Here is a 16,816-nt window from a genome sequence, read left to right as displayed (position 1 = left end):
GCTCTCACAGAATGCAGCACAATGGTTGGAGCTTAGCTTGTAGATCACATGACTGGTTTCACATGTAGCCCTGCCTTTGATGGGACAGGTGAAGTTTGTGACCGACTGGAGTAGGCGGTGGTGGGAGGATCTATGCAACAGATCTTGCATCTAGGTCTATTCTATTACAGGGATGAGCCACGAGGTAAGGGGCTGGGAGTAGAGGTTGTATAGGGACGGACAAGTATATTGTGTAGGTTTGGTGGGAGCAGAAAACCACTGTGGGAGAGGTGGGAAAGGTAGTGGGCAACACATTTCTAATGTGAAACACACAGATTGTTATTATCTGTGTGGTTCTGAAATTTATATTGCAATATATAGAGAATTTCAGAAAATAACTCTCTAACTAGCCCATTTTAGTGAAATCACAGGTGGCACAACATTGGTGAAATTTACTATTTGTCCCATCAATGAAAATAACAACCAAGTACGGTTCGTAACATGCTCCCACCTGAGGAGTTCTGACAAATTGGTGTTAGGTGGGTGAATCCACATGGCATGTGTGCTGAAAGAGGTACGAATGTCATGGCTGTCATGTTGTAGAGCATGTTCTGCAACTTTTCGAATCTGTATGTACAGAACAGGGAATCAGTGATCATAAGGCCGTTGCAGCATCCCTGAATATGGAAGTTAATAGGAATATAAAAAAAGGGAGGAAGGTTTATCTGTTTAGCAAGAGTAATAGAAGGCAGATTTCAGACTACCTAACAGATCAAAACGAAAATTTCTGTTCCGACACTGACAATGTTGAGTGTTTATGGAAAAAGTTCAAGGCAATCGTAAAATGCGTTTTAGACAGGTACGTGCCGAGTAAAACTGTGACGGACGGGAAAAACCCACCGTGGTACAACAACAAAGTTAGGAAACTACTGCGAAAGCAAAGGGAGCTCCACTCCAAGTTTAAACGCAGCCAAAACCTCTCAGACAAACAGAAGCTAAACGATGTCAAAGTTAGCGTAAGGAGGGCTATGCGTGAAGCGTTCATTGAATTCGAAAGTAAAATTCTATGTACCGACTTGACAGAAAATCCTAGGAAGTTCTGGTCTTACGTTAAATCAGTAAGTGGCTCGAAACAGCATATCCAGACACTACGGGATGATGATGGCATTGAAACAGAGGATGACATGCGTAAAGCTGAAATACTAAACACCTTTTTCCAAAGCTGTTTCACAGAGGAAGACCGCACTGCAGTTCCTTCTCTAAATCCTCGCACAAACGAAAAAATGGCTGACATCGAAATAAGTGTCCAAGGAATAGAAAAGCAACTGGAATCACTCAACAGAGGAAAGTCCACTGGACCTGACGGGATACCAATTCGATTCTACACAGAGTACGCGAAAGAACTTGCCCCCCTTCTAACAGCCGTGTACCGCAAGTCTCTAGAGGAACGGAGGGTTCCAAATGATTGGAAAAGAGCACAGATAGTCCCAGTCTTCAAGAAGGGTCGTCGAGCAGATGCGCAAAACTATAGACCTATATCTCTTACGTCGATCTCTTGTAGAATTTTAGAACATGTTTTTTGCTCGCGTATCATGTCATTTCTGGAAACCCAGAATCTACTATGTAGGAATCAACATGGATTCCGGAAACAGCGATCGTGTGAGACCCAACTCGCCTTATTTGTTCATGAGACCCAGAAAATATTAGATACAGGCTCCCAAGTAGATGCTATTTTTCTTGACTTCCGGAAGGCGTTCGATACAGTTCCGCACTGTCGCCTGATAAACAAAGTAAGAGCCTACGGAATATCAGACCAGCTGTGTGGCTGGATTGAAGAGTTTTTAGCAAACAGAACACAGCATGTTGTTATCAATGGAGAGACGTCTACAGACGTTAAAGTAACCTCTGGCGTGCCACAGGGGAGTGTTATGGGACCATTGCTTTTCACAATATATATAAATGACCTAGTAGATAGTGTCGGAAGTTCCATGCGGCTTTTCGCGGATGATGCTGTAGTATACAGAGAAGTTGCTGCATTAGAAAATTGTAGCGAAATACAGGAAGATCTGCAGCGGATAGGCACTTGGTGCAGGGAGTGGCAACTGACCCTTAACATAGACAAATGTAATGTATTGCGAATACATAGAAAGAAGGATCCTTTATTGTATGATTATATGATAGCGGAACAAACACTGGTAGCAGTTACTTCTGTAAAATATCTGGGAGTATGCGTACGGAACGATTTGAAGTGGAATGATCATATAAAACTAATTGTTGGTAAGGCGGGTACCAGGTTGAGATTCATTGGGAGAGTGCTTAGAAAATGTAGTCCATCAACAAAGGAGGTGGCTTACAAAACACTCGTTCGACCTATACTTGAGTATTGCTCATCAGTGTGGGACCCGTACCAGGTCGGGTTGACGGAGGAGATAGAGAAGATCCAAAGAAGAGCGGCGCGTTTCGTCACTGGGTTATTTGGTAACCGTGATAGCGTTACGGAGATGTTTAATAAACTCAAGTGGCAGACTCTGCAAGAGAGGCGCTCTGCATCGCGGTGTAGCTTGCTCGCCAGGTTTCGAGAGGGTGCGTTTCTGGATGAGGTATCGAATATATTGCTTCCCCCTACTTATACTTCCCGAGGAGATCACGAATGTAAAATTAGAGAGATTAGAGCGCGCACGGAGGCTTTCAGACAGTCGTTCTTCCCGCGAACCATACGCGACTGGAACAGGAAAGGGAGGTAATGACAGTGGCACGTAAAGTGCCCTCCGCCACACACCGTTGGGTGGCTTGCGGAGTATCAATGTAGATGTAGATGTAGATATTGTGAGTTATCAGTATATACCCTCTGTCTGTGCCCATTCACCTTAACATACACTTTGTGATAAACATACCAGTGTAGAAGGTCAAACAGAGTTTACATAACAGCTGGTAAATATGTGTTGTTTCACAAGAGGGTTGCTTTGATAGTCTATGTTTTGCCAGTTGCAGGGCTGATATAGATGGAGGTAGGAGGGTGCATCAGGCAAGTCATACAGCAGGGACAGCCACAGGAGTAGGAGCCATGAGGTAAAGAGACATTTGCAGAAGGAGCATAGAGTCTGACCAGGACACTGTGGAGATCAGGAGGGCAACAAAAAGCTCTTCTAGATGTTGTGGGCAAAATGTCAGGCAAAATGATAGGGTAGATAAATCTTTAATGGAAAAGTAGCCAGCAATTGTAAACAAAAAAAAAAAAGATGCTATTCTCCAACATGTTAACTGTTCATAGTAAATGTCTGCATTCACAGTTTGTCCATTTTTCAACACCTCCAAGCAAATGTCCCAGCAAATACTCCACCAAACACACAAAAGTATGTTTTTGGAGTGTAAATCTAGCTTAGCTGAGCTTTGCGGCGATTCATTTGGAGACAGCTACTGCCTTTTGCATTTTGGGTTATCATAGAAAACCCACTTTTCATCTCCAGTGATCAAGCAATCAAAAACCTGCTTCCGTATTATGCTGCCGAAGCAATAAGCTGCCTGTCGTGGATCACTTAGCTCTGTTTGTATTTTCAATTTGCTGCAAATGTTCTTGGATGGCTGACCAAGATTCATTGGGAGTGTTTGACAGTTTCTCGATTGTCAGACATAAATTTGCTTCGATTTCTGTCCCCAACATGTCATTCTCTAAAATTGTTAGTCCTTGAAAATTCTCCACATATTGCAACATAAATTTCAGAACAACATGGTTTAAGTAATAATAGTCTGTGTGTGTCACAACCGACAGTATCATGTGCAGCAACAGTGAGCAACATCTGATAAGACTTTAGTCACCTGCGAGTACAACCGAACAACAAGTGTAAATGTGGATCACTAAAACCAAGTCAGTGCAGCTCTTCTCTCAAGCATTGTAATCTCTATTGGAGGAGACATGTCATCACCTTATTTTTTATTTATTAATTTACTTGTTTCTTTAAGAAAATGTGAGAGAAAGCTACTTTGCCATAAAATGAATTTTTATAAAAAAATTCACGAATGAAAGCATTAAAGAAATAATGAATCCCAAGAAAATGTGAATAAAGAACACATTAAAATATAATAATAAATAATACTTTACACATAACAGTTTTAACTACTTCAAGGAACTGAAGAGTTTGTGTGTGCCCAAGGAACATATAATACATCACCGAGCAACAGTAGACTAAGACTATGATATCTTGAAAACAAACACTGGAAAATCACAACCAATGCCAAATATATGGAAAGCTTTGGTAATGTGCTAAAAATAATAACCATACCTTAAAAACAATACGTCAACGGCACGTCTACGGTTAATGGAAACAAACACTATTGTTATTTAACACTTACACTCTTTTATAACTGCTACTTCAAATTTTTTTTCCATTTGTATCAATTTTAAAAACTGTCTGCTGAAAGGCAGAGAGACTAGGTGTAAGACTTTCCTTTACATACTTAAATTTCAACCTCCTGTGACTGACTATTTATTTTCCTCAAGGAACCAACAACTACATTTGTCTTCACAGCAAGTAACACTAATTTTTTTTTAATATCGAGGCTTCAGCCTTTAAAAGAACGAAGTGCTAATTACTGTAATAAATGATGAGACTTATAATGTGTTGATAACAAAAGATATTTTTGTGTTTTACTCGATGTGAACATGTTTATTATGAAACTTCCTGGCAGATTAAAACTGTGTGCCCGACCGAGACTCGAACTCGGGAACTTTGCCTTTCGCGGGCAAGTGCTCTACCATCTGAGCTACCGAAGCACGACTCACACCCCGTATTCACAGCTTTACTTCTCCCAGTATCCTGTCTCGTACCTTCCAAACTTTACAGAAGCTCTTCTGCGAACCAAGCAGAACTAGCACTCCTGAAAGAAAGGATATTGTGGAGACATGGCTTAGCCACAGCCTGGGGGATGTTTCCAGAATGAGATTTTCACTCTGCAGCGGAGTGTGCGCTGATATGAAAGTTCCTGGCAGATTAAAACTGTGTGCCCGACTGAGACTTGAACTCGGGACCTTTGCCTTTGGCGGGCAAGTGCTCTACCATCTGAGCTACCGAAGCACAACTCACGCCCGGTACTCACAGCTTTACTTCTGCCAGTATCCTGTCTGTAAAGTCTGGAAGGTAGGAGACAGGATACTGGCAGAAGTAAAGCTGTGAGTACCGGGCGTGAGTTGTGCTTCGGTAGCTCAGATGGTAGAGCACTTGCCCGCGAAAGGCAAAGGTCCCGAGTTCGAGTCTCGGTCGGGCACACAGTTTTAATCTGCCAGGAAGTTTCATATCAGCGCACACTCCACTGCAGAGTGAAAATCTCATTCTGGATGTGTTTATTATGCTGAAAGGATGTACATTTATTATTAGTAAATTATTTCTGAAAAGAAAGGAAACTCTGCTAATTATACCTGACTATTTAGGGTTTATCACTCAACTTTTCCAGTTCTGCTGGAAACCTATTGCAAATTAAACATGCTGACTGATACACAACTTTCTGCACAATGCTTGAACAAGTATACGAAGACAGTAACTTGTTCTCGAAAGAACAGTTACTGTTGATGACTGTGCAGCTTTTCCCTGGAATGAATGATGACTAACTGACAACCTCAGCTGCCGACAGGTGTTGTTGATATACCTCGATGTGGACAGCTGAAAATGTGTGCCCCGACCGGAACTCGAACCCGGGATCTCCTGCTTACATGGCAGACGCTCTATCCATCTGAGCCACCGAGGACACAGATGAATAGCGCAACTGCAGGGACTTATCCCTTGCATGCTTCCAGCTTGAACAAGTGTTAGCTAAGTGCATATCAGTTTTCAGTCAAGTGTTCTCTAAACGAATGTTCCAGTTTTTTTCTGAGAGATAGAAAACTATACAGAAATGGAAAGAAAACAGAAGATAACATAAACTTAACAAGAGCAAATTATACCAAACATACAGTTTCCTGTCAGGGTGTATACGTGGACAAGAAAAAAAATTCCCGGATTTCCCGGTTAAAAATATACTTTCTCCAGGGCAAAAATATACTTTTTCCGTGTTAGGCGACAGTATACTCTTCCTCGGCACAGTAAAACTCATCAATCCTTTGAATGTTTATGATTTTATCTACCGGAGTAGAATTTCCTGGCACCTTATAAAATGAAACTCAGGGGGGAAAAACATTTTTTGAAAGACCTTTGATGTGCAGCAACATGTACGCTGCATATTTTCGTATTACGAAGGCATAAATTTGAATTCCACCTAACACCACATGTTACTTTCCAAAACATTGAAATCGAGATTGCAATGCGCTTTTGTAAGACAGACATAGCTCATGCAGGGTGTATACGGGGACAAGGAAAAAAAATTCCCGAATTTCCCGGTTAAAAATACACTTTCTCCCGGGTGAAAACGCGTTTTCCGTGTTAAGTGACAGTATATTTTCCCTTATCAATCCTTTGAATGGTTATAGCTTTATACACGGACGTAGAATTTCCCGACACTTTAGAAAACGAAACTCATGGAAAAAGACACGTTTCGGAAATATCTTTGATGTGCAGCAATATGTACGCTGCGTATTTTCGTATTACGGAAGTATACATTGGAATCCCACAAAACACCGCATGTTACTTTCCGAATCATTGAAATCGAGATTGCGATGCGCGTTTGTAAGCCAGTCATAGCTCATGCCACGTGATCTCGCCAGCCAATGGCAGCGGATATTCAAAGCATAGGACACGTGATGTAGTCAGCCAACAGCAACATCACTGTTAAGTAACACGAACACACAAACAGGGACAGTTAATAGTTTAAATTAATATACATAGTGTTGCTACAATAAAAGCAAAGCTTTCACATATAATATTGATCTCTAAGGTTAATAAGCTGCAAGAGAAGCTAAGCATTCGCATAAAATATTGATCTCTTTTTCGCGTGTTACGCGTAATATATATCACACAAATGTGCCATTAAAATTTTTAATAATGACATAAATGTCTGATCTTCAGGGTTCGAAATTCTTCTAAATCGCTCGTCATCAAAGAGTTAATTTTTAAATGAGAGTCAAACGCTCTGTGATTTAATAAATTCATGGTACATTCTCACGCATAGTTCAACTTACGTAAAAGGATACTTTCTTTGAAAGTAACTCTTTTCAAACCAACATTCGCAATATTTTCACGCAAGCTGTTAGTCGCCGGAGAGCGCAGATAACAGGCGACACCGCGCTTTCGCAGCTATCATGACGTAGGAAGCCCGTATTTACGTAGGTGTAAAATATTAAAAGGTCATACATTATGTCATAAAAGAAACAAGAGATCAGAAGATACTCCAAGAGCATCGGAATTTCGTGACCCATATTAAAATGTGCACATTTAAAGTGCATATTTGAAGTGCACATTCATATGTCCAGATTCCCAATGAAGTAGACCTTGACCTGATACTAAGTTTTTCAGTATGGTTTTCGGAATGTAAATTTTCTTGGAGTACGAGTACTATATTATATCCTGTTTGGTTCTTTATTATGGCAAAATGCCATATATGCTAGAAGATGAAAACGTGCACTTGAAATGCAGCGAACAGTTTAAACTAGCCAGTACCGTGGAATTAAACATTTCGTTTCAAATACATTGACTGCCTCTGTGGAAAAAGTTTATAAAAGTCAAATTTCTTTAGCAAACAGACAAAAAGAACTTCATTGTTCCGCAAGGCAATTAATGCTTGACTGTCAGAAAAGTGGAAACAAAAAAAATCTGAAACTAATGACATATTTTAGCCTTCCGTAGTTATGTGAATGCATTTTAATTGACTTGATAGCTCCCGGCCACAGATATCAGTTTTGTTTTCGTTTGACGTGAGAGTAAACGAGGGGGAAACAGCAAAATCACTAAATGTCAATACGGGGCACGTGGAGACTACCCACTATAACTCAGACTGCTCTGCGCATCAGTCCCGGATCTACGATATTTGTTAACCAGGTTAATACTAAAAAAAAATCGAATTTTCAAAAATATGTTCATCTTGTAGCACATATCTTTCTGAAAAGTCTGAAACATAAAACATGTGTGTTCAAGGAAGTGTTAAGACATTATTTGGTCTTAAGTGTGCCATAGTGCAGTGCCATGCCTCTTTGTAAAGCATTCTTCTACTGCACATCACTGTATTTCGCTCTGTGGAATTGAAACGTGTATATTTTGTAATGGATGCCATCAAACTATATTCAGGACAGTAGAAATATTTAAATGTCCTATGGTGCCTCTCCTGCTCCCAGTCAGCCCGTTTGACAGCCTGCTCCTCTTTTTAAAAAATCTCTCAATTAATAGCGGATGGGATTATTTGTAATCAGGAGAACAAGAACTTTTCAGAAAATTTGCACTCTTTATTGCCTATTAGCTGATAACTTGCTGTTTTGTTTGATATAAAATTAAATATAGGATACATAAAACCAATAAAGACAATAGATAAGCAAAATATTACACATTTCTTCAATCCTTAGCTCCTAGCATTTTTTTCCTCTCTAATCTTGCTACAGCTTTACATGGCATGCTTTCCTTTCTGCGAAAGAATCTATTACCTCATCAAAGCTCGTCAAACGTTTTGCTACATGAAAAATTGAAATATCGTTATCTAATACTGAAAAAGCTGTTAACACAAGTAATACCCAAAACTGGTGTGGTTTCTCGAACTGATTACGTCTATTTAGTCACTGTCTGCTAGATAAAACAAAATTGGCCTTTCTAATATTGCAGCAATTTTGTAACACACACCAAATAAACGAGACTGTTTTGGCACAAATGGCCATTTTTATAACAAGACAGACTATAACTCACTTAGTACCAATATCAAATGCCTATTAGGCCTACTACAAGCAAAATGCTTTATATTAGGAAATAGTTTCACATTTCATTCATACGCTCCAGTTCTCAAGCATGAGATCGAAAAGCAGTATTACGAAATTTTTATATAAATTTGTAATCATCTTATTCTCCCATAATTTGTGTGATGTCCCCGTTTCTTCTCCTACCTCGTTCTAAGAAACAATCTCCTGGTCACCAATTATGTAGCTATTCCTGCCATTGTCAAAATTTGTTTGCCGATTAACTTCACTAACCCTGCCAGAATCACAGGTTTAGTTATTCCGCGATTGTTTTCCGGTTAGGCGCTATTACGTGTTCGTACAACACGTTTTCCGCGTTACTTCCAAAATAGAACTTAAGCGGCTGCTAGCTGGGGACTGTACAACTGATCCCTACTAGTATAGCGATCTGGCCAAAAATTTTCATGTTAAAATTTCATTTTCTTGGATACACCGAGAAGATAATACGTAATGTTTCTCGCCTGTTATTCCTGTCAGTCGTTTATTTCCATCCTGGTAGTCTGAATCTATAGATTTCGCTAGTAATTATAGCAAGGCTGATCATTTGCACACCCAGTCAACGACATAATCAGACAGCGATTGGCATTCATCCATTCGGCTTTACTCCATTCAGCTCGTATAGCCCCGTCCCCTTTTGTCTGCGGAAAGTTTATTTCTAGATGCGACGAGGATTCTCCTGACAGAGACGTCACGCGTTCAAAAATCAACTTATGTTTCATTCAGAAATCGACTTAAAATGTGTTCAAAAAATATTCAAAAGCCAATAGGGAAGCGTTTCAAAATCATAAGAATAATCGATAAACAAACGTGCGCTGGATGCTATGCGCTTTGTGAAACACATTCTTTCCCTAAAGAATATGAATTTGGCGCCCCCTTTTCCCGGTAGCATCTAGCTGCTTGCTGCGACTGCTTGCACAGCCAACAGCCACATTCCTGGAGCCAGAAGCGGGAGAATCTAAAACTCAAACGCGACTCAACTGTGCATGCGCATGAGCCCGCTCGTAACTCTAAAACCAATCTAATGTGAACAGTCATGACTTCACGCTCATCGGAGGCAATTTGTTGTTATGAAGCATTGCACAATCTATCTAAAGCCTTTGACACATTTTGCTGTTGGCAGATGCCTGCATGAGCACTGTGTGTCGTCGTCGTCGTCGTATATGGCGTATTTCCTTTGCAATTTAAGTTATTTTCGTTTTTTTCTCTCGTTTACGTTTTATTGTTGAAGTAGTATTCTGCAATAGCGGGATACAGTAATATCCTTTGCTAGAGTATCGGTTCTTACCAGTCAAAATTACAATAATTTAACAGAAAACTAAAACAATGGAAATTTCCCAGAATTCTAAAAAATTCCCGGTTTTTCCTGGTTGTCCCGGGTCATATACACCCTGTCATGTCACGTGGTCTCCCCAGCTGATGGCAGCATAGGACACGTGATGTAGTAAGCCAATAGCAAGATCACTCTTCAGTAGCACACACACACAAATAAGAAAAGTTAATGGTTTAAATTAATATACATAGCATTCACATATAATACTGGTCTCTAAGATTAATAAGCTGGAAGAGAAGCTAAGTTTCCACTATAATGTTGATCTTTTTGGCGCGTGTTACACTTTAAGACACATCACACAAACGTGCCAGTAAAATGTTTAATAACAATGTAAATGTCTGATCATCTGGGCTCGAAATTCTTCTAAATGGTCTCCCCTAAAAGAGTTGATTCTTAAATGAGAGTCAAACACTTTGTGATTTAAGAAATTTATTGTACATTCTCGCACATAGTTCATCTTGCATAAAAGGAAATCTGCTTTGAATGTAACGCTTTTCAAACCACCATTCGCAATATTTTCCAGCGATCAGTTAGAAATAGGTTCGTTTCAGCAGTTGCAAGAGAGCACCAGATGACAGGCATTACCGCACTCGCACGGTGACTCAGGAAGCCCATATGTTCGTATGTGTAAAACACTGAAAGATCTTACATATGTTATAAAAGAAACAAGACATCAGACGGTACTTCAAGAGCATCGGAATTTTGTGAAGCATACTAAAAGGCATAATTCGGCTTAAAATGCACATTCGTATGTAAATTTTCTTGGAGTATCAGTACTGTATTATCTCATGTTTGGTTCTTTATTATGGCATAATGCCATACGTGCACTTGAAATGTAGTGAACAGTTGAAACTAGCCAATGGTGTGAAATTGAGCACTTCATTTCAAATACATTGACTCCCACAGCAGAAAAGATTAATTTTAAGCAAATCTCTATAGCAAACCAGCAAAAATAATTTCATTGTTCTGTAAGGCAATTAATGCTTGACTGTCAGAAAGGTGGAAATAATATCTGAAACTAACAACATATTTTATCCTTCCAGAATTATGCGAACATATTTTAATTCATTTGATAGCTCCCGGCTACAAAAATCCCTTTTGTTATCATTTAACATGAGAGCAATAAACGAAGAGGAAACAACAAAATCACTGAACGTAAACACAGATCACGTGGAGACTCCTCACCTCAACTCAGTCTGCTCTGTGCATCAGCCCCAGATTTACTATATTTCCGGACCGGGGCAATGTTAAGTACTGGTGCCCAGCCACACTTCTGTAACCAGAAGTGGGAGAAGGTATTACTTATACATGACTCAATTGTGCATGCTCAAGAGCCTGCCTGCAACAGCTCAAACGAATCAAATTCAACAGTTTTCACGTCACACTCATCACAGGCAATTTTTTGTTATAAAGTATTGCATAGTCTTCCTAAAGCCTTTGACACACTTTGCTGTTGGCAGACGCTTATATAAGCACGGTTTTATTATTGTATACGGCGCATTTTCTTTGTAACTTAAGTTTTATTTTCGTTTTTCTTTTCTCTCGTTCATGTTTTGTTGCTGCAGTATTATTCTGCAGTAGTGGGGTACAGTAATATCCTTTGTTAGAGTATTGGTTCTTACCAATCAAAATCACTGAAAACTAAAACAATGAAAAATTCCCGGAATTCTAAACAATTCCCGGGTTTTTCCCAGATCTCCCAGTTGTCCCGGGTCATATACACCCTGCCTTTTCTGGAATTCACTCAAGTATGTAATAACCAGCCTCTGATATAATATCCACACAGCGAACTAAAAGTGTCGTAAAGTCATGTTATCAATCAAGATTGATTCGAGTCCCATCCATCCATCCATGTATCCATCCATCACAGCATTTTGGTTCAAAAGTAATTTAAGCTATAGGTATAAATAAAAATCTATTCATGTAATCTAATTAAAACAAGAATTCACCAGTTATAAAAAGATGATAGAAATTTTATTTTTGAAGAAATCTGTTGACCTGTCATTCAGTCATTAAAATAGTTTATTTTATCTCCTTTGAACGGGATTACAACACATTGCATGTCAAAGTCATTTAACATCCAACACTACCATAGCTTACCTATGTGACTCTGTAACAGCCTGTGACCTTTACGTGGGAAACACTGAATTTGGTCAGCATGACAACTGAGGAACTGCATCCATCTGGTGCACACTTTAGGTTGCACCACTAACTTCCAGCACACCACGAACTATTTCCCACAAGAACTAATAAGTCTGCAGCAGTAGTTTTCTGAACAGCCGTTAAAGTGCTCACTGGCTGTATTCATTGTCATTGAAGGGCTAAATAAATGCTTTCATTTCCAACACAAATTTCTACAATTATGCCATAATCAGAATATGTATTTTATTGCTCTCAGCTCAATCCCCCCCCTCCCCACACACACCCCTTTATTTTGTAACTTGGATTTATTTCTCACTCATTTATCCTATCTTTTTGCCCTTGCTTCATCATTTGGCATAACTGTTTTGCTTACACCGTCCTTTCCCTCTTCCTCACCCTGAAGGAGACGTTAAATTTTTTTTCAAACAGTTTCAGGTTCAACCATACTTTTAGGTTTGTGTATTAGTCATCCCTGCTCCACAAACTGAGTAAAACTATTTGTTATTTATTGTTTGCCACAAGACACTATTACACTGCTATGTTGCTGTCAGCTGCACAACTGACAGCCGGAAATGGACTGCCGTCATGGGCAACAACTAAAAGGGCTGCAGAATGTGCTAGATTATGGATTACATGGGTACACTGCACTACTTTAAAACTATGAGTCAGCTGATGCTTTATTGTGAAATACAGGCTACAGCAGACAGTTCATGTGTGACAATGGCAGCTCTAACTGGGAGAACTAGGTTCCAAGATGTGAGATGTCAAGTAGCAGGTAATTTTATTTAGGCTATAGTTGATTCTTTTTCAACATACCTTTTCATTCATACCACTACCACCAATGACACCACAAGTTTTGTCTCCCTTCAGTGGTATCCTCCATTAAATGCAGTGTAACAGCAAGGGAGAAAAGCTTCTGATTATCATACACACTGAATGCAATTCACTGTTATCATCATACCTGACGGATGCGATTTAAAGAGTTCTTCTTTTAGTGTAGGTAAGAACTTATTTATATGGTCCCATGTCAAATTCCATAACTGTGAGTATCCATCAGAAGCAGAAAATACTCCAGCAGAATCCATGACTAGCAACATATTCTTCAGAGATTCAGGAATGGCTTCATACTGAAAGTAGACATACATGTAAACACACTGCTGTATTGCTGTAAAATTGTTTAAGAGTTTTAATATTTACAGATTAAGGATTTTTTTTAAAAAATAAACTCCATGATGTACAAATCTGTTTACCATTCAGTGACTGTAAAATGAGAACAAATAAAAATTTGGCACGAGAATGATGATACAGAATAGATATGGTAATAGGAAGTTCTGGGTGGGATATGAACTGTAACAAGTAAAGGTGCACTTTAGAGTTGAGGTTTGAGTGGCAGATAAGGAGATGAACACTGCTAGGTTTCTATATGTTGTCCTCCTTCAAAGCTAACTAGAGAAGCGCGCGCGCGCACACACACACACACACACACACACACACACACACACACACAGAGGCACTGCAGCTTGATTGAGGTGAGGGGTTATAACGGGCAAGGGCAGAAAGGAGACATGGAGGGGGAGGGGGAGAGTTGGAAGAAATGGTGGAAAACAGCTTGATTGGGGGGGGGGGGGGGGGGCGGGAGATTAGAAAGTGGATGGAATATGGAAGTGGCACTGGAGAGCTCTCTCTGGTGCCATGGTGCAAGCATGTCGTATTGTGTGTCATACACAGTTGCATTGAGGAGTGTAATAAGAGGAGCAGTTACACAGACGGAATGGAAACTGAGAAGTCAATGGTGTGAGTGTACACTAATAAGTAGAGGGTAGAATAGGAACTGGGATGGATGTGGGTGTGGGGCAGGTACTAGCAGTGACTGAGGCCAGCATGATTCAAGATCAAATGGTGAGTTGTAAGGAAAATTTCCATTTATGTAATACAGAGTATCAGGTATTAGGGGTGGAGGGTGTCAAGATAACATGAGCTGCTTAACAGCCACTGTATTCTAGCATGTTGTGCCATGCAGCATGTTTTGCCACTACGAAGTCAACTCTCCTTTTGGCCACAGTTCAAAAGTGGCTAATTTACATACCCAGTAACTATGGTTCCTCAACCATTACTCACTCCTACAGTTTCCAGAATATAAAATCCAGAGATAAGATAATGAGGGTCTTTATAGCACAGAGACTTTGAAGTTGCAGTAACAGGGGTGATACATACCTCAGTGATGACTGTCTGATATGGAGCAGTTCTACTAATCTTTTTTATGTGCATGTAAACAAATTCTATGAACAGCTCTTGTGTGAAAGTTGGGGGTCAACTGAGCCATGAACACAACCATAGCTCTATAAATTAGTTTTACACTGACCTACAAAGTTTCTGAAGAAGGAATACTTACGACATTGCTGCAGGATCTTTTCACAAAATTTGAATCACCAAATTCATCCTCTGAATTCAAAAATATATTGTTGGCATGGGCCTACATAAGGAGAAATGATCATTGTAATAAAAAAGATGAAAACAAAGCTACACAGAAAGACTGAAGTGTTCTTTTCTCCTGCAAGCTGTTTGACAGTCCCCTTGAAGGTGGTTTGATGAACCCTCTGCCAGGCACATAGATGTATATGTATATAATAAGTCTCTAACACAGTTCTTACCAAACTTTCAATAAAACTAAATTTCTGTCCACTGAAACCAGGTGACATCATTAGCTAGTAGGATTTGCAATTAATTTTTCAATATGGACCCTGATCTCTTTGTTGAACAGTTCACTGATGAACTCAAAGGCAATCATTTCTTTCCTGTCTGTGACTAGCTGCACTGTACAATGAAATTAGGAAGGGTGTTCAATAAGTAATGCGACACTTTTTTCTCAGCCAGTTTTGGCTGAAAAATGAGGAATTTGTTGTGGGATATCGTGCAATATTTCACTTCAGCCCCTACAGTTTAACAAAGTTCCGATAGGTGGTCGTGCTATATGTAGCCTCAGAATGGCATTTGCAACAGAGGTTTGATCCAAGCAGATAGCTGCCATCGAGTTTCTTTTGGAGGAAAAATAGAACATCACAGATATCCATAAGCACTTGCACAATTTCTACGAAGACCTGGCAGGGAACAAAAGCATGATGAGTTGTTGGGCAAGTCGTCTGTCAACAGATTCACGGAATTTTTTGACTTGAGGATTACAAGAGTACAGGATATGCTGGAGAGATAGTTCCCATCTGTGTAGTTCTGAGAAACTTATGCTGGAAGGGAATATCCAAATAGCACATGTAGTGAGGCACCTTTTAAAGTCATTTGTGTTGTGTGCAGCATGTTTGGCAAATGAATGATCAAGCTTGCAGTTTGCCACAGTTTGGCAGTGGCCATTCATCCAAACACACGGTTACCCATCATACCCACACAGAATGCTGCACAGCAACTGTAGCATAGCTGATATGTAACATGATTGGTTCTACACATGGCTCTGTTTTTTATTGGGTAGTAAATATGGCTGGACTGTGGTAGGAGGTGATGAGTGTGAGTGTGTATGGGTCAGTCTTACACTTAGGTCAGCCATAGTGGAATGACACACAGGGTGCATGTTTGGAATAGGGATGGTGGCTGGTTGACAAGTTTACTCATGTCAGAATAGATGATGGGGCAGAAAATCTGTTTATGGATGGGCTGGGCAGAAAATTGTCTATCAACAAAGGTTCTGGTAATATTGACATATTCCAACAACTATAACTCTCCATTGCAGAAGTGGTGAGGCTATAAGGAAGAGATTTTTTGACATGGAACAGGTGATAGCTGTCATGGTGGAGGTACTGTTAGTGGTTGCAAACACAGAGACAAGGGAAATGACTATATGTCAGTCCCAATGGAAAGAATAGGAGACATCTAAGCAAAGTAGATGGGAAAAAAGGGCTAAAAACACCACACAAAAACGGAGATCCAAAACCAAACATTAAATGGCCTTCACTATATTACTTTGGCAGATAAAAAATAAAACACAGGCGACAGCCTGGATGTCATTTGCTAAAATCACTGACAAATCAGATGGCAAACCCAAGATGGAACATAAATTAGTAAAAAAAGGGCATTCCAGTAGATAGTGGTGGACAGTTAAAATTTGTGCGCAATGTGTACAAAGTGGTGGGGCAGTGCCAGTAAGCAAATGATGATGGCTAAAAAGGCAGTGCCCAATACGCAACCGAGTTAAAATAATCTCCTCCCGGTGGGAGGGCTGAGGAGGAGGTCGTCCAAGGTGCCGGGAGAGGCTTAAGAAGCCAAGGCTTATTCCTGTGAAGGAAGGACCATTGGTGATGCCAAAGCAGCCCTGACAGATGGCAACGCAGAGATCATCGGAGGAAATAGGGGTACTCACGGGCTGAGGTAAGAGGACTGCAGCCTTGGCAGCTGCTTCAGCAGCCTCGTTTCCAGGACACGGAGGACACTAAGGGACTGTGTACAGTGGGCTGCCAGGAAAGAGACATGGGAGGACCAAGAGAGTATCCTATCGAGCATGA

General features: G+C 40.1%; 1 protein-coding gene across 2 annotated transcripts in view; it reads right to left on the bottom strand.

The window, feature by feature from the left end:
• LOC124593683 (Golgi-specific brefeldin A-resistance guanine nucleotide exchange factor 1) overlaps nucleotides 1–16,816 on the bottom strand; it is a 304,033-nt gene that overhangs the window by 66,543 nt on the left and 220,674 nt on the right. For both annotated transcript variants that reach the window (XM_047131983.1, XM_047131984.1), the window contains exon 30: nucleotides 13,273–13,438. In XM_047131983.1, the coding sequence (XP_046987939.1) occupies nucleotides 13,273–13,438 (166 nt within the window). The remainder of the gene's footprint in view (nucleotides 1–13,272; nucleotides 13,439–16,816) is intronic.

This window comes from Schistocerca americana, chromosome 2 (assembly GCF_021461395.2).
Source record: "Schistocerca americana isolate TAMUIC-IGC-003095 chromosome 2, iqSchAmer2.1, whole genome shotgun sequence".
Taxonomy (NCBI): Eukaryota; Metazoa; Arthropoda; class Insecta; order Orthoptera; family Acrididae; genus Schistocerca; species Schistocerca americana.
This window is presented reverse-complemented; position numbering and strand designations above follow the sequence as displayed.